At 40.9% G+C, this 19,179-nt stretch overlaps 1 protein-coding gene across 1 annotated transcript in view; it reads left to right on the forward strand.

The window, feature by feature from the left end:
- Positions 1-19,179, forward strand: part of Fermt2 (fermitin family member 2) — a gene marked incomplete at its 5' end in the record, with an annotated part of 85,992 nt that overhangs the window by 61,055 nt on the left and 5,758 nt on the right. The window contains 8 exon segments of the mRNA XM_029566666.1: positions 3,507-3,732; positions 3,830-3,932; positions 5,767-5,874; positions 9,670-9,804; positions 11,310-11,359; positions 12,608-12,732; positions 18,393-18,499; positions 18,624-18,845. Coding sequence (XP_029422526.1) covers positions 3,507-3,732; positions 3,830-3,932; positions 5,767-5,874; positions 9,670-9,804; positions 11,310-11,359; positions 12,608-12,732; positions 18,393-18,499; positions 18,624-18,845 — 1,076 coding nt within the window.

Raw genomic sequence — 19,179 nt, forward strand, 5'->3', positions numbered from 1 at the left:
TTTAGAATATTCCAGGTGCTGGGAACTTCTCTCTTCATTCTGTTTTCATGTGCATCCATTTGCCCCACTTGGGAGGGGCGATGTCTAGCTTTTTTAAATAACATAAATAAGACCCATATATATCTTATTTTCATATATATTTGTTTTGCAGTTTTTCTTTCATTACACAATGTTTTTGTGATCTTTCTGCATCACAGCAGAGAGTTCTCCCAAGTACTTCTAAATGATTTTAAATTTTTCTATGTACAGAAACTGTTTTTGTTTTGTTTTATCTGTCGCTACCTAGAATGTATCATTATTTTACCAAATATCCTGCAGGAAGTTTCCTTGGTTCCCATGTGCCCCTTTCGTTCATTCTGCCCAGTATTGAGTGTTGCAAATCTCAGAAGTACTCTATTTCTCACTTCCTTGATAGATACTAAACACTAGTGTGGTAGAATGTATCGTATATTTATTAGCCATTCTTATTTTATTAATTTTCACATACTTTGGTTTTAGTGATACCAATATTAGTTTCAAAATATATGTTAGCATCTTGTCTGTGGTCATTACTGTGTTCAGACACAGCAGTCTTCCCGGGAGGCACATGGACTTTTATTATCTATAGTAGTTAGTGTAAAGTAGCCCCAGACTAGTGCTTCTTGAATCTTTTTTTCTTTTGGCTCCATTTCTGTTGAGTAATCTTTCCATATTGTTCAGCAAACTCATATTTTGTCGCTAACTAAATCTACTTCGTCTTATTTGTATTTGTTTTCCACCTCGAGTAGATCTAAAACCAGACAAATAGGAAAACAAGTTAGTTTGGATTGCCTCTGAACTGGGCCTAAAGGAATTTAAAATCTGCATACCCTCTGAACCAGCAGTGCAACTAGAATTGGGAAATAGGCACAAAATGTTGAAGCTTTGCTAGACAGTTAGATGCACACTGGCTGGGAACGGTCTAACTGCGATAGAGTACCCGAAGGCAGTGTACAAGGAGCCAAGAACAGCAAAGCCAACTTAGAAATCAGCAACTTAGCAGCTCCTGACCTTGAACAAGTTCTCTAACCTCTACACCTCAGTTTTGTCCTCCAAAACAGAAATGGAATTGTCAGGAACACTAAATGAGTTACTGCCACATAGTATCCATAAACCAGAAAGGAACCATGAGGTATAAAATACAAAGACTAGAAAATGGAGAGTGGAGAGACTTGGCTAAGTGGCTGGTTCTATTAAATGTGTTATTTAGGGGAACATTTTCAGTATTAGAAACTTCATAAGGAACTGTCAGTTTGGGGCTAGAGAGAGGGCTCAGTGGTTAAAAACACTGGTTCTTGCAGAAGACCCGGGTTCAAATCCCAGCACCCACATAGCAGTTAACAAGGGTCTGTAATGCCCAGGGGATCCAGCAGCCTCTTCTGACCTCCGTGGGCATTGCACAACATGGGTACACTACCTACATGCAGGCAATACACACATACACATAAAATTAAATTAAATTAAAATAAAATACTGTCAGTTTTAACTTGACTCAGTTTGAATAATTATAGTTCATCATTCTAGGAACAAATTTTCAAAATTCTGACATTCTTAGTGAAAGGTTTATTTAACAGATCTTTTAAATGAGTAAATTTCTGCCTAAAGGGCCATGCTTTTGCATACCGTGTTATATGTTTGCCCTGTAGCAGAATGCTGTCTGCCCAGACACGCTGGAGAAGTAATTCATGCCTTTAGTGAATACATACCAATACCCTTTCACAGAGGCGTCACAATTTTAAGATTGAGCATTCCTCCTCTAGTGGTGGTGCCCCAGGACCATTCTGGAAGGGAGAGTTCAAATTCCTTTGTGTTTCAGATCCTACAGGTTGTTTTAGTGCTGACACAGAACACACAGGAACATCAAGTTAGAAATCCCTGGCTAGCCAGAGAGCGCCTTATTTTTAGTAAAAATCCCTGTTAGCTGGGCGTGGTGGCGCACGCCTGTAGTCCCAGCACTTGGGAGGCAGAGGCAGGCGGATCTCTGAGTTCAAGGCCAGCCTGATCTCCATAGTGAGTTCCAGGACAGCTGGGGCTACAGGGAGACCCTGCTTCAAAAAGACAAAAAAAAAAAAAAAAAAATCCCCCTGTTTTGACTTTGCCTCTTTACCACCACTTTTCACAGGTTGTTTTTCCTGTGCTTACAGGAGTGGTTAGAAAGGAGGATGGGTTCCTAAGCATATTCTTAAGTTAGAAAATTGGGGGTGGGGAGGACCACTGTTTTCTTTCCATCATTAACAATGTTAGAGTAATTACACTTTTTTTAAAAAAAAAAGTATGACTATGGGCTAGAGAGATGGCTCAACAGTTAAGAGCTCTTGCGGAGGACTGGGGTTCGATTCCCAGCACCCACATGACAGCTAACAACCACCTTTAACTCCAGTTCCAGGGGATGCTTTCTTCTGACCTCCATGGGCATTGCATGATGCAGGATATACTCATACACATAAAAATAAAATAATAAATTTATGAGTGTACCAAGCATGGTGGCACATGCTTTAATCCCAGCACTCAGGAGGCAGAGGCAGACCAATCTCTGTGAGTTCACAGCCAGCCTAGTTTATATAGCAAGCTCCAGGCCAGCCAGGGCTACATAGTAAGATCTGTCTCCCAAAAAAAAAAGACTCCAGCCAGAGGTCCAGGCAGGAGGATTGCCACAAGCCTGAGGTCAGTCTGGACTGTGGTGTGAGACCTTGTATTAACAAACTAGATAGGATAAAATATAACTTAACAGAGGTCAGACTTGGAGAGATGCTTTTCTTGGTGTCTTCCATCCTAATTTTGTAATTTAAGCAAAGGAGCATGCAGTGTCCGATGGCGTGTTTTATTTGTATAGCCTCTGTGATAGGCCTAGTCCTATCACACTGAGGAACTAAAGGTACATGAGGTGATGTCTCTGACTTCAGGTGTTAGTTGTGTGCAAACAGAATGACTAGATGCTTAACTACGACATAACTTGGTTTGGAATTGCAGAAAATACTCATTTTACTTGGATTGTAGCTTCAAAACGTTCGTGCTTATCCCCTTTGACATACGCACTTTGTTTGTGATCCAGTTAGGACAGACCTGTTTCCTGTTTCCTTTTCCTTCTCTTGTCCTCTGTGTTGCCCTTCCTTTCCCTTCTGATCCCTTTCTTTCCTTCCCTGTAGGCACCGATGTTCTTTACATTGGCCCTCTGAAAGGTGAGCCTTGCCTCGGTCACAGTGCTGGTCTGTCTGCTGCTGCTTTAGCTGTGTCCTTCCTTCACTTCCCTCAAACAGACCTCCTCAGGCTTTCTGCCAACTTTATTCTTATGGCTTTGTCAGTATATGTTCTAATGCTATACACGTGCAGTTCCTTTCACAAGTTTTGAGGCAGGTAAATAATGTACTAAGCTTTCCTTCCAGATTGAAGCTTGTGATTCAGTGTGCGCCCCGTGGTAGTGTGTGGTGTTGCTGAGAACTGAGATTTTGAACTCAGACTTACTGCCTCTTTTTCATGTTACTTATTAGGAAGTATATACTCCAGCCCAGGACTTTATAGTAAAACAATGACCCCTACTTATGACGCCCATGATGGAAGCCCCTTGTCACCAACTTCTGCTTGGTTTGGTGACAGTGCCCTGTCAGAAGGCAATCCTGGTATACTTGCTGTCAGTCAACCAGTAACATCACCAGAAATCTTGGCAAAAATGTTCAAGCCTCAAGCTCTTCTTGATAAAGCAAAAACCAACCAAGGGTAAGTGAAGAAACAGGCAGAGGGGAAGAATCTCTCTGGCTAGAGGTGGAGTGTTGAATTCTGTCTCTTTGTTACCACGCTCTTTCCAATTGTTCAGGTGGCTCGACTCCTCCAGGTCTCTAATGGAGCAAGACGTGAAGGAGAGTGAGGCCTTGCTGCTCCGATTCAAGTATTACAGCTTTTTTGACTTGAATCCAAAGGTACCAAGGGCTTAAAGGGACCCTCTTCTCCCTTCCCCTCCCCTCCTCTCCTCCTTTTCTCATTTGAGTATTTGGTGTTTGGAAATTGATAGGGTAAGAAATTGAAGCAAATCTTGAATAATATCTCAAACCCAAATTTTTAGGCAAGGGCATTTGTAATTTGAAGGCATCAGTTATTTTCGTAGGTTGGAAATCTGCTTTTTTTTTTTCCCCTCCAAGAACAGTTGCACAAAGGTTTGGATTCTTTATTTCTCAAACACCCGGGGAAAGAACCTCCCCGACTGCCCTGTCCCCCTCTTGTCTACTTACAGTCTAGTGTCGTTCATAACATGCTTACGTAATTCCTCACATAACATACAGTATATAACTATATAATATATAATAGAAGTACTACATCTGTTTTGAGCCACACTGTATCTACTTTCAGTAAAAGCAAATCTATTTAGGAATAGATTGGGGGTAAGAATGTTCTGTTAACATTTTAGGAGAACATTGTTTAGAAGTATAGCTATTACTTTTTACTAATATAATTAAATGGGTAGTCTAATAACATATAGGTAAAACATATTTTTCCAAAAGTGTGTATGTACCATCTGTTTTGGACACCTAAAATAGCTGCTCTTTCCAAGAACCCTTCTGGCTGTTTCTTCATGGTGAGCAATATATTTCCCCAAACCTTTACTTTGCTCACAATTGTGTTTTATTGTGCAAGGTAGAATAACAGTATTGAAAAGCTGTTTCTATTTCTACTTCAGTTTAATTCCTTTAAACCAGATTCCTCTCTTTTTCCTTCCTTCCTGAACCTTGTTTGTTTGCTCCTTGAGATAGAATCCAGTCATTCAGCTTAGGCAACTCTGTGTGTAACTCAGCCTGGCCTCAACTTGCAATCTTTCAGCTTCCTAAATGCTGGAATTACATGTGCTACCATATCCAGTTTTCTCTTTTCTTAGAGTCACAGTCTTGACTATGTAGCCTAAGCTGGCCTAGAAATAATGATTCCCCCTGCCTCGGCCATCCAGGAACAACAGGCATGAACCACCACACCAGCTTTAAGTTAGATTTTTTTTTACTGTAGCATTTAGTGGTTGTTTCCCTGGAAAATAACATAAAGCTCCCCCCACCCCACCCCTTTCCATCCTAGGAATTGAATCCAGAGCCCGTCTCATGCTAGGCTAGCACTCTCCCACAAAGCTACATCCATAGCTCCAGAATCTATTTTGAATACCTGAATAATTGTCTTTTCATATTCTGATATCATTTTAATGGAATATTAGATGTATGTATAGGCATATATAACCTTATAAATATCTTCCTTTCTTAGGATTGAGGATTTTGATCGTGAATAAAAGGCCAGGAAAATAATGACATTTTCTTTTTCTTATGACATTTTAAGAATGAATATTTAGCCAGGTGTGGTGGAACATGCCTTTGATCCCAGCACTGGGAAGTAGAGGCAAGTGGATCTCTATGAGTTCGAGGCCAACCTAGTCTAAATAGTAAATTCCAGGCCAGCCATGGCTATGCAGTGAGACCCTGTCTTTTTAAAAAGACAAAAGAATAATTATTTATTTTTATTATTTTTTAGAATTTATGTATGGGGGCTGGTAAGTGAGGTGCCCATGGAGCATGGGAGCTCCTTGGAGCTGGAATTATAGGAAGTTGTGAGTCATTGACATGGGTGCTGGGAACCAAATTTGGTTCCTCTGCAAGAGCAGTATATAACTGCTTAACTGCTGAGGCATCTCTTCAGCCTCAAACATGAATGTTGAAAGTTGAAAACTTTTTAGTTTTAAAAATAATACAGCACAGAAAAATATTCCTTTTTTCTTTGCAGTACGATGCAGTCAGAATCAATCAGCTTTACGAGCAGGCCAAATGGGCTGTTCTCCTAGAAGAAATCGAATGCACCGAAGAAGAAACAATGATGTTTGCAGCCTTGCAGGTAATGAACGATCACTAAATGGCTCTTACTGGGGGAAAGGAAGGCAGGAAAGTTGTATATTCCAACTTCCTAAATGCTGGAATTACATGTGCTATCAAACGTATTCCAGACGTTTGCTAGTGTTATTTTCTTGCTGTGGAGAAAAAGAACACTTAGGATTGGCAAGATGCACAGCAGATAAAGATGCTTATACCAAGCCCATGGGGCTGGAGAGATAGCTCAGCAGTTAAGCGCACTGACTGCTCTTGTATAGGACCCGAGTTCGATTTCCAGTACTCACATGGCAGCTAACAACCATCCCTAACTCCAGTTCAGGGGATATGACACCATCTTCTGACCTCTGTGGGCACTACATGACACAGGTACACCTACCTACATGCAGGCAATACACTCATACACATAAAATTAAAATGGTAAAGATTTTTTAAAAGATGCTTGCTGCCAAGCGCAACAATCTGAGTGTTATTTCCAGGACCCATGCAGTATAAGGAAAGAACCAACTCCCAGAAGTTGTCTTCTGTAGCCTGGTGGCACACACCTTTAATACTAGCAGAGGCAAGAACTCTGTGAGTTTGAGGCCACTCTGGTCTACATAGTGAGCTCCTTACCTGCATACTATTATAAGTTTGTGATAAGGCACATTGCAAGGTACACTGTTGGCTGTGGCAGAAATAATGCCTTTTTAAGTAATAATATTTTAAGAGACTTAAGCATAAATATGTTTCTAAAATATTGACTATTAAGAAATAGAGAGCTGGGGCTGGAGAGATAGCTAAATGTTTAAGAGCATTGGCTGTTCTTACAGAAGACCTGGGTTCAAATCCCAGAACCCACATGGCAGCTAACAACTGTCTGTAACTTCATGGCATTGCATGACACAGGTGCACTTAAGATACATGCAGACATACACTCATACACATAAAATAAAAATAGATAGATAAATAAATAAAAAAATTTTAAAGTAGAGAGCTAATGTTTCCTTAAACAAACATTTTTCTAAATGTGAGTTTTGGATACCGTATGCTTCAGAATTCTAGTGGTACCTACTGAAAAATTAAGTATCCACTTCCATTACTGATACATTCTCGAGTAAAATAGCTTTAGTTTCACCTAAGGTCCCCACACAGTTGCTGCTCTTTAAATAGAACTGTAAGAAGCAAGGCTGGCACTCAGTGAAGAAGCCCTTGCACTGTAAAGGGCACAGAAATGCTATCAGCCTTCCAAGTACACTAATGCACCCAGGAAGTTGAACACCCAAAGCTACCATTTGAAAGCAAGAGCAGCTCGTTTCTCCTTGGGTTGCAAGCCTAATGCAGGAGTCAAAAAGAAGCAGAGACAAGGGGAATTCTGACAGATGGAGTCATCCGTTATTTCTAGAGACTTAATTAAGCAACAGGTTAAGAATCTTAGACTGTCTCTGGGTGATTCAGACTGTCTGAAGAATTTCCTGAATTAAATCTTGGAGAAGTTTATTGGGAGTCCATCACTTGATCATGGTCGTTAAATATATCTTTCTCACTTTGAGTACAGACTCAGTTTTCTGATAGAAGTTTTGCCAATAACAGAATAAAACATGTAAAAGACACAGTAAACAGCATAGACTTCATCGTATGCTCTTTTGTCATTTTGTTTCTGTGTTTACTGGGGATTGAAACCAGGGTCTTGTGCATGCTATGCGAGCACTCTACCACTGAGCTATATCCCAAGCAACACTGTAGATTTTAATTTATGGTAATTGAATAGCCTAAAGCATAACCCTCCTGGACCATTTTAGAATCTAGAAATAATGAGGGAATTTTGGAGTACAAATCTCCATCATTAGTCTTCTTGGAGACGGACACGGACACAGACTGTAGGGTGTCATCTACTGTCAGGAGGAGATTTGGAAAGTATGGTGAGAAGGAAGATGGGTTTGGGGTGACTGGATCTTTTTGTCCCTTTTCCCAATGAGAGACAGAGACAGAGATGGATTGATTGTGCTTTCAAGTATTCTGTCATTCTGCCTCCTTGGGGCATCCAGATCTTTATGTAAAATAAATTTACTATAGCAAGAAGAAATTTATTCAAAAATAAACCATGGATTTAAAAAAATGTAAAGTTAATATTATTTTTAAAATACTTTGTTATATCATTTAATGGATACCTCATATACCTTTGAAAGCAAAGTTAGATTTTATGACAAGCCCCATTAGCCAGGGCTCCTCCAGTGTGACTTATGAAGACCTTTTAAATAGGAATCATCCAAGGTGCTTAGTGAAAATGCAGATTCCAGGCTGACCACAAATTTGCTGCATCATAATTTGCGTGATGTGGAGGAATGGGGATCAGACTCTTTAGCCAGCTTTCCACACGATTTTTAATATACTTTGAGACCATGGCTGATGATCTCAACCTGCCTTGTTATTCATTGTTTATGACCATGGAAGTTTCTATCACTGTAAGGGATCTCATATCAGCACAACTAAATTTTCAACCAGGAACTGTTTACTAAATCTTAAAACACAGGAACATGGGTAATTGACCTTTAATTCATTCACTGAGTGTTCACACAAATAGACTTTATTAAGCGCCAGGCGTGGTGGCAAACACCTTTAATCCCAGCACTCGAGAGGCAGAGGCAGGCAGATCTCTGTGAGTTCAAGGCCATGCTGGTCTACATAGTGAGTTCCAGGACAGCTGGGGCTAAAGGGAGACCCTGTCTCAAAAAAGACAAAAAAAAAAAAAAAAAAAAAAAAAAAAAAAAAAACGACTTTATTAAGCAAATGAATATGTCAGAAATTTAAGGTGCTATTCAGTGCTTTAAAAGTAGCTAATGAAGCCAGGCATGGTGGCACACACCTTTAATCCCAGCACTTGGAAGACAAAGGCAGACAGATATCTGTGAGTTCGAGACCATCCCAGTCTACATAGCAAGTTTCAGGTTAACTGGGGCTACAGAGAGACCCTGTCTCAAAAAGACCAAAAAAAAAAAATAGCTAATGGTAGTTATACCAGATTTCATTGATCTCTGTATAAAATCTCTAAGGCTCACTAGATTTTTAGTATTATAATTCACTAAATAAATTTAAAGTCAATTATTTTAGAATTTTCTGTCTACATATAGGAACAGTAAGACTACTTACTTGCACATATGCTTTCTCTGGATAATTTATCCCATGCGTATTTATGAAGATGTTTGTGTCTGTTCATACGTATAAACATGATTTTCCATCATTCTTAGATAACTGAGACTACAAGGCATGGAATTCAGAATGGGAGTGGAGCTCAAGTCCACGTTCCCCTAAGGCTCTAGTGGTGATACCTTTCTCCTGAGTAATGGGACTATGAGTGTTAATTACCTCTAGCAATGTGAGCCAGTCCGTGTTGCTTCATCTCTACAGAAGACTTCCTGCATATTCTGCACATTATTGAGTATTCATCTTTGCGAGGCCCTGTTCTAGGCATAGGGAATAATGCACTGAAAATCAACAAACAGCAACAAAAACAATCAAAAATCCCTGCTCACACAAATTCATTGGAGGACTTCTTAATTCTCTTCAGTCTTAGTGTCCCAGAAACTATTAATTCATTTGTATTTATGGAAAGACTGCACTTACTTTGGATAGATCTTAGTCAACAGGCTTATAGGAGCCAGGGTACCACAACTTTTGCTTTGCTACAGGTCCAGTTCCAAGACACTTTCATCTTTTCAAATCGGATGGTAAAGATCATCCAGTATAGAGTCAGATCGTAATTTCATTTTGAAGTTCTACAGTTATAGCAATCATTTCAGTAAAATGCTGTTTCTGGTTTCAGTATCACATCAACAAGCTGTCAATCATGACATCAGAAAACCATTTGAACAACAGTGACAAAGAAGTGGATGAGGTTGATGCTGCCCTTTCTGACCTGGAGATTACTTTGGAAGGCGGGAAAACTTCAACAATTCTGGTAGGGGGAATCTTTACCTAAGAATTGAGTTGTATTTGATGCCTTCCTTTTGTGGATTTCCGTTCGCAGAAAAAGTATTTGGAAAGTAGAGAAAATACTTCATTTTTTATAGAAATCAGGCAGATTTTTTTTTTTTTTTCAGGAAACTCCAGGGAAGTTTTTTTGTGGTGAGGGATCAAACCCAGGGTCTCACTAGCATGTAGCTCTACCACTGAGCTACATCCCCAGCCCAATGAACTTTCTCTGAAGTAATAATGTTATATGATCTTCAGGGCTTCCAACACACTGAAAGTCTCTCTGCAATACTCTACACATTCTTTTACAAGTGGTAGGAAAACTTTTCTGCAGAGGGAAACTTAATCTCAAGTCATGATGAATCCATTTAGTAGCCTAAATGGAAGTGGAAATAGGGCACACTATAACTTTAAAATACTGGGAATTGTTTGTTGTGTGTATGGAAGCCAGAAGGTGTCAGATCTCCTGAAACTAAAGTTACAGGTGGTTGTGAGCCATATACATGGGTGCTGGGAATCAGACTTAGGTCCTCTGGAAGAGCAGCAAGTGTTCTTAACTGCTGATCCATCTTTCTAGCCTAATCTAAATGCTGTTTGTTATTTTGTTTGGTTTGGTTTTTTGAGACAGGGTCTCACTATGTAGCCCTAGCTGGCCTTGAACTATATAGACCAAACTCACAGAGGTCCACCAGCCTCTACTTCCCTAGTGCTGGGATTAAAGGCCTATGCCACCATACCCAGCAATACTGTTTATGTTTTTTTAATGCTTTATTTTTATCTTATTTGTATGAGTGTATTGCCTGCATGTGTGTAAAATGCACCCGTGTTGTGCAATGCCCGCAAAGGTCAGAAGAGGGTGTTGATCTCCCTGAAACTGGAGTTATGGACAGTTATTAGCTACTGTGTAGGTGCCAGGAACCAAATCTATTCAGTTAAGAGCCGTTGGGTTAAGAGCCAGTGCTCTTAACTGCTGTGCATCTCTCCAGTCCAATACTGTTTATTTTTAAAACTAAGGAATTAGTTACTGTGGAGGAAACATTTTTCTCAGGGCCATGTTGTTTAACAATATTTCCATATTGTACTACAGTTGTAGTTATATTTGGAAGTAACTATTCTTAAAGATTATACAAATTGTCATTTTGTTCAAATTTTTATTAACTTTCTATGATATTTGCAAATGCCTTTATAACATGACCACATATGATTGTGCCTTTTAAGTCTTTAGAATCAAGCTGGGCCTTGGGCATGGTGGCGCAGCCTTTAATTATAGCACCATGGAGGCAGAGGCAGGCCCATCTCCACATAGCAAGTTCCAGACCAACTGGCACTACAGAGAGACCCTGTCTCATGCAAAAAGCCAAAAATAAAAATAAATAAATCTTTAGGATCTGTATTTGAGCATTAAGCAAGCAGTTTTTAGCATCAGGCACCAAACTAGAATCTCAAATGTAAAAATAAATGAGAAAAATATTATTTTAAAATTTTCCCTAGGGTGACATTACCTCCATTCCGGAACTTGCCGACTATATTAAAGTTTTCAAGTAAGTACAGAGTGTGTGTTGGGGGGGAGGGGGTCCAAATATCAGTGAATAAAACTGTTAGTTTTATAATCATGTTAATGTTATTTAAATTTATAGTAAATTTGATCATCATATTTATCTTTAAGACCACAGTAATCATTGTTGTATTTGATAAGCCTTTTTATGTGTATGAGTGTTTTGCCTACCAGTATGTACGTTAGCGCATGCATATGTGCATGAGGCCAGAAGAGGGTATTGGATCCCTAGAACTGGAGTTACAGGCAGTTGCTAGCCAGCATGTGAGTGCTGGGAACTGAACCCAGGTCCTCTGCAAGAGCAACCAGTGCTCTTGACCACTAAACCATCTCTCCAGCCCCCATAAACAATTTTTCTAAATTTGTGAAGGCTGATTGTGTGTTGGTGCCGAAACTTAGTAACAGTGGCCTAGCACTACCGGACTCAATTGAAAGCAGTACATGGCACACTGCGAGGGCTGGCAGTTATGTCCTTGCCCCAGATTTCATTGAATTATGCTCATTTGCTCATGGACAATTTCCTACTGTGTACAATATAAAAAATATTCTAGAAGAAACCATTTACTGGATCTGAAGAGGCAGAGGCTCACAGCATGTAACACTGCCATGATCTCTACCCTCTCTTCCTCCTCCCTTTCCACACTTTGCACCTACAGTGTCTTCCCATTGGAATTAGGTCTTCTTTTGCTTGCAGTCATGCTGAGTTAACATATTACAGAGGTTCCAGGAGCAGTAATGCTCAGACACCCCTGCACTTGCAGGCCATTGGTAGCCCAGAAATCTTCCAAATATGGGCGTGTACCTTTTCCCAGCCTTTTTGTATGGGTGGCTTAAGTGAGAAGTTCTGAACCACTACCCCCCCCCACACACACACAGTTTGTGGGAATCTTACTGAATTAAGATAGGAGGGCACATCCATACCAGCAACTGAACCAGAAGATACTGGCTAAAGAGAACTGATTTCAGCTGTGTAAAATTGACTTCATGGGTTTTTTTGTTTTTTTTTTTTTTTGACAGAGTCTCTCTGTAGCCCCAGCTGTCCTTGAACTATGTAGACCAGGTTCGCCTTGAACTCATAGAGATCCGCCTGCCTCTGCCTCCTGAGTGCTGGGATTAAAGGTGTGTGCCACCACACCCGGCCAACTTCATGTTTTTAAATACAGAATCTAAACTACTAAAACATTAACAAAGTTACTTCAGAGTGGTTTTTGTTTCAATGCTATTTGATTCATAGGCCCAAAAAGCTGACTTTAAAAGGCTACAAGCAATATTGGTGCACTTTCAAAGATACATCTATTTCTTGCTATAAGAGCAGAGAAGAATCAAGTGGCACTCCTGCTCATCAGATGAACCTACGAGGTAAGGAAAGCCTTGGTGACCTTCAGAATTAGTCCAGTACTCAGTAAACTTCACTTGGGGCAGGCCCAGAAGTGAAAAAGGGGCGTGGTACTTTCTTTAGTCCTCTTTTGGTACTTTAATGTTTTAGTTCTTTTCCAGTGTGTATGTGTGTGCACTTCCATGTGGATATTTTGTTGTGATCGCCAGGGAGACCCTAGCTGAAGTACTAGTCAAGTGAATTTGTCTTTTCTGATCTTCACTATTAAGTCCATTTAGGGATTCCTCATCTGCAGGATCTGCCTCCTGCCTCCCCACAGCTTCAGCCTTGTTACAGTCATCTCCCTTCATCAATGGTACCCTGCTCCTCTTCACCTCACTGATAACTTCGCAGGGTCTTAGTCTTAGCCTCTTGGTTTCCCTGGCACACCTCTGCACCTTTAGGGGTGTGGTCACATTCTCTGTCTTCTCCACCCAGTTTTCTCCTCCTTTGCCCTCCCCTAGCTCTTTAGGCAAGCCTAGATGTTCCTCTTAGACTTCTAGCTGCCAACGTGAGTTTCCTTTTGTATTGTCAAATCCAAAGCTGTCAGAGAAGTAGGGGCTTGTACTTTGGGCATCTGCTTCCTTACCGTAGCACTTTGAAGGTATGTTCCCCTGAAGCCTGGGCCAAGCCTACATGAGGGCTCAGCTGTTAGCTATTAGCACTACCATTAACCAGAGCCTGGACTGCTGAGCTATATATATAAACAGGGTCTCACTATGTAGCCCAGGCTGGCCTCAAATTCAGAGATGGCCCTATCTATGCCTTCTGAGTGCTGCAGTTAAAGGCAAGTACAACCATACCCAGATTTGATCCACTTCTTTTATCACTTAGAAGTTGGGGGGGAGGTTGTTTTGTTTTTGAGGCAGGGTTTTCTGTAGCCAAGGCTGGACTTGAACTCCTGCTCCTCCCACCTTTATCTTCCAGATGCTAGGATTATATGCAGGTACCATCATTCCTGACTCTGGTCAATACTTTTAATTTTTCTTAGTGCATTATACACTGTATGTTTTTAGTATATTTTAACAAAATGTCCAAATCTATACCTGGGATGTGTGAACTCTGCCTAGGAGTGATCTAACTTGTTGCTTCACATTTAGACACATTTTTTAAAACTTTTTTTATGTGTACGCTTGTATTGCCTGCATGTAGGTAAGTGCACCCATGTCATGTAATGCCCGAGGAGGACAGAAGAGGCTGTCAGATCCCCTGGGACTGGAGTTACAGACAGTTGTTAGCTGCCATGTGGGTGCTAGGATTCAAACCCAGGTCTTCTGCAAGAACAACCAGTGTTCTTAACCGCTGAGCCATCTCTCCAGCCCCCTTAGACACATTTTTAAGGACTAGAAAACCTCAGGCCTGGGTAGAGGATGGCTGTTCCTCTGAATTAGAATTCTGTAACTTAGGGGCTTTTTGTTTGTTTTTGTCTTTTTGAGACAGGGTCTCTCTGTAGCCCCAGCTGACCTGGAACTCACTATGTAGACCAGGCTGGCCCTGAACTCACAAATATCCGCCTGCCTTTTCCTCCAGGCTGCTGGGATCAAAGGTGCGTCACCGCCTGTCTTTTTTTTTTTTTTTTTTTTAAGCCTGTCAATCACTTGAGCTTTGTGCTTAGGGCTCCATCTTCATTTGTTACTCCCAGGGTCCACTGGGGCTTCCTTCTTGCATCGTTCAGCTGTTAGGACCAGCTCAGTGTCCATTCTGACTTCAAGACTGGATATGTGTTCTGGCCCCATCCTCACTTTCCCTGTGACATGATTAACCCTCTTCCCCACGAGACTGAAAAGCCAAGTGTGGGAAGTAATTGACTTGCCAGCTGTAGTCAGTTCTCAGGCTACCTCTTGCACATTCTCTCAAAGGAGCACTTTTCCTGCTCATCACATGGTGACACTAATCTAGGAATAAAATGGCTGGTGCTCTGCTCTGTACCAAATAAGCCCTAGAGTTTTGGAGGGAGAGCCTAGATGGGTTCAATATCCGATTCTGAAAAACTAGAGTGTCGTATGTTGTTACAGTTCGTTAGAGATCTAAAATTCAAAGTTTGGAAAACTCAGTTTATATAAGAGTGAGTGAACTCATACTCTGTAGCTGTGTAGGTTCTGGAGATAGGAGGAAGAACAGATTACAGTCCCAGCTGTTAAAAATGGGGACTGCGGATGGAGCTCAGTAGTAGACGTTTGCCTAGTGTGTGTGAGACCCTAGGTTCAATTCCCAGTATCATCTGAAAATAAATGACAATTTGGATAGTAAATACTTTTAAAAGTATAAAGAGTCAAAGGAACAGGATGGTCAGAGTGCTGTACTGATCTGCAGTGAGATTATAGAGTTCGTGGTGGAAATGAGTTCTGACTCAAGATCCAAAAAGAAGAACCAAGTGGAGTTCACTTGTACAGTGCTTGCCTAGAATGTGCAAGGCCCTGGTTCCATTTCCATCCCTAGTGTCACCACCAAAAATACACAGAAGTAAAATGAATCTGAAGAGGTGTAGAAGGCAGACAAGAGACAAAGGCCTTCTGTGCAGACAAACTTGTGAAACTGCAACCGGGTAGAAAGACTGATACTGAGATTGGAATGTAAAAGAATAGGTTTGGGGAGAGAACAGTTTAAATTTGAGGTGCCTTTGGGGCATCTACTTAGAGACTGGGTCAGGGGAGATCCATGTAGCAGATACTGATGTAACAGTTAGCATTAGTGGTAAATGCAGCTGTTGTGGGATTATCTCTAATATAAGACTAAAAGCAAAGTCTTACCTAGCAGCCCTAAGGGACAAGGGCGGTCAGAGGAAGAGGAGCCGTTGATAACACATACACACAAGTGCATAGGGAGAACATAGAAATGAGGTACAATGGAAGCTAGGCTGTCTCAGAACTGATTATGTTGGCCCTGTAATCCAGGACTTAGGAGGGTAAAACAGGAGGCTGTGAGTTTGAGGCCAGGCTGGACCACATAGTAAGCCCAAGGACAGCCTGAATTATAAAGCTCTGTCAAAAATAAATAAATAAGTCGTTGTGCAAAGGGCAGAATAGTCAATAGTGTCAAACGTAGCTGAAAGGTAAGACAGTTGAGCCTCCATGATATTTAGCCACCCGAAGGTGGTTATCAACTTTAATTAGGTAGATTTCAGTGGCTTTTCACATAGGGGCCAAAGCACACTCCTTGAAAAATAAAGGGCCAGTGAAGTAAAGGCACTTAGCATACAAGCTGGTGATGTAGTAGGTCTCTGGAACCCATGTAAAGGAAGGAGACCGGTTAAGAGCACCGATTCCACAAAGTTGCCCCCTGACCTCCACACACAGGCACATACATAAACACACAAATTTCTTTTTTTTTTAATTGATACAGGGTCTCCCTGTAGCCCCAGCTGGTCTAGAACTCTATGTAGACCACGTTGGTCTCTATCTCACAGAAATCTGCCTGCTTCTGCCTCCTGATTGCTGGGATTAAAGGTGTGTACCACCATGCCTGGCCAAATAATTTTTTTTTAAAACAAACATCTTAATGAACCAGATTTTATGTGTGACCAGGAAGGGGGAGAGAAGTCAAGCAATAGGAGAGAGGTTTGCAGTCGTAAAGAATGGTATTCATTGGTATAAAACTGACAAGATTTGGGACTAGAAAGTTGGCTCAGTGGTTAAAATCATGTACTGCTCTTACAGAGAACCCAAGTTTGTTTTCCAGCAACCCCGTCAGGTTGCTCATAGCTGCCTAGAACTCCAGTTCTTCTGACCTCCATGAACATTTGTAGTCCTGTGCACATACCCACACACACAAATACAAATAATTAGAAATAAATCTTTAAAAAAAGGTTGAGATTTGAAATTAAATGCTGATAGACAAGTGGCACACTAGAAAAGGAAATCTCAGTCCAGGAGAAACGGGCTTCTCTGTGATGGAGGGTTCCCGCGGTGGTGAGTAAACTCAGCCCACTCTATAGGAAAGGTTGGAAGCAGAGATTTCTCTTGCACTGTGTGATCTAAGGACAGTTTACCTTGTATGTTGGCAAGAAGCTGAGGGATGGCACTGTTGGTGGTTCTTCCTCCTCAGATTCATATGAGGTGCACTTGTTCCCTCAATGAGAGGCACCTAGCATGTCTGAGAATAGTTGAAATAGATACTTTTTTAATGTGTGTGCATGCACATGTAGAAGTTAAAGGATAACTTGTGGGAGTCGGTTCTCTTCCCTTTGACCATGTGGAAGGAGATTGCACTCATGTCTATAGGCATGGCAGCAAGTCCCTTTATCCCATGAGCCATCACACTGTCCCCAACTCTTTACATGGCTGACTTTGAACTCCTGTTGCTCCTGCCCCTACCTTCCAAGTGCTGGCATGCATCAACATACTGTGTTATGAAGGGCCACGCTGAGCTTGGGAATCCAAGAAAGTTAGTGAAGCTCTGTTTCTCATCTCTGTCTTTCCCATTGCCCAAGTAGAGGCCAGTAAGACATGGGTTGGACTGAATAGGGTTAAGGTTTTGCTTAGTGGACGTAATACAAAGACAGCGTTCTAGGGAGTTGAGTATGAAATATCTGATGAATAGAGTCCAGTTTGGCCTGGCGATGCGGGAGACATGAAAACATGGTTGCTGGTAGGTAGAAATTAGGAGTACGACAATAGAGTCTGAAAGAATTTGGAAAGTAGGATTGGAGGTTGTGGTCACAATGGGCTGTTTAAAATTGACCTTTCAGAGGGTAGGTACAGTCATCAGGCAGTGACCAGTCTGGCATGTTGTGTGGCAGTACGCAGCCAAGGTGACATGTGACACAAGCTGGCTGAGGTAGAGCCCTGGAAGGGCTCTGAGCCTGCATGAAAATCTGAGTTGCCACTCACTGTCTCCCTGTTGGGTTTTTGTTGTTTGTTGAAATTGTATAGCCCTGGAACTGACAGATGTCTTCCTCCGCGGGGCTGGGTTTACAGATGTGCACTGCCACACCTGGGAGTTCTTGATATTTTTAAGGGCTAATTATTTCTGGATTGTGGACTCTGTCACCTTGAGTGATTAGTTTTGTTTATGTAAAAGATTTGAGCATCTTCACATATCTTTAAGTTTGCTGGTTAAACAAATTGCCACACGGTTCTGTTTCTAAAGCTTCTGCAAAAGGACTTAAAAGGAGGCTGTTTATAACTAGTAAAAAAAATTTTTTTTTGAGATAGGGTCTACCTGTGTAGCCCCAGCTGTCCAGGAACTATGTAGACCAGGCTGGCCTTGAACTCACAGAGATCCGCTTGCCTCTGCCTCCCAAGTGCTGGGATTAAAGGCTTATGCCACCACACCCGGCTTAGTAGTAAATATTTTTAAGAGGAGAAAAATCTAGCACATTCATGCTAAGAGTTGCTTCTGGACAAAACAAAAAGAGCCTCCTCTTTAAAGTGCTCTTTTCTTTAATAATCTAAATGCTTATGTGGAGGCAGAAGATGACTACTATTTGGATTCTGATAACTCATAAAAGTATGTATTTCCAAGTCCTTGCCTATAAACTCTCATTTGAATACCAATTGTTTTCATGTCAACTTCCATTGTATAGAATAGAGTTGTTCCTAGAACATCATGGTAGAATTCCACATACTAAGACCCCACAAAATGAGGCTATTGTATTGGCTCGTGATTTCTTTATGCACTTTTATAATTAAATTTATTATTACAGGATGTGAAGTTACCCCAGATGTAAACATTTCAGGCCAAAAATTTAACATAAAACTCCTAATTCCGGTTGCAGAGGGCATGAATGAAATCTGGCTTCGTTGTGATAATGTAAGTGTTCCTATTAAAAGGAAACCTCATTTTTCTATAATTCCAGTGTGAGTTAGCCAGCTTCATTATATTTTATACTCAGGCCCTAGCAGCAGTTTCATACCTCAGTGTTTCTTTTCAACAGGAAAAACAGTATGCACACTGGATGGCAGCCTGCAGGTTAGCTTCCAAAGGCAAGACCATGGCGGACAGTTCTTACAATTTAGAAGTGCAGAATATTCTTTCCTTCCTAAAGATGCAGCATCTGAACCCAGATCCTCAGTTAATACCAGAGCAAATCACAACTGACATCAATCCTGAATGTTTGGTGTCCCCTCGCTACCTGAAAAAGTACAAGAACAAACAGGTATTTCATTTTACTTAATCCGATTTCTGCCAGTTTTATACTTTTGTGCACATACTTAAATTTTGTTTCTCCTGTTAGAATGTAAAACAGGAAATAGGGAGGCCTGGGTCAATTTAAAATGGTCATTAAAAAAAATCTTAAACAACCCAGGGAAATCACTCTTAAAAGGATGTTGTTCAAATGCTTGAGAGACTTGAAGATGATCTTAAGTATGACATAAAGCTCATTCAGCATTCCCTGAAAGAATCTTTAAAACTTATTTTTGCTGAAGTGGGTTTTTCAGTATTTAGAAATAAACTGTTTTAATGGTAGAAATAGTCTCTACTCCTTCACT

The sequence above is a fragment of the Nannospalax galili genome, unplaced genomic scaffold, assembly GCF_000622305.1.
Source record: "Nannospalax galili isolate Female #2095 unplaced genomic scaffold, S.galili_v1.0 scaffold336, whole genome shotgun sequence".
In the NCBI taxonomy this organism is placed as follows: domain Eukaryota; kingdom Metazoa; phylum Chordata; class Mammalia; order Rodentia; family Spalacidae; genus Nannospalax; species Nannospalax galili.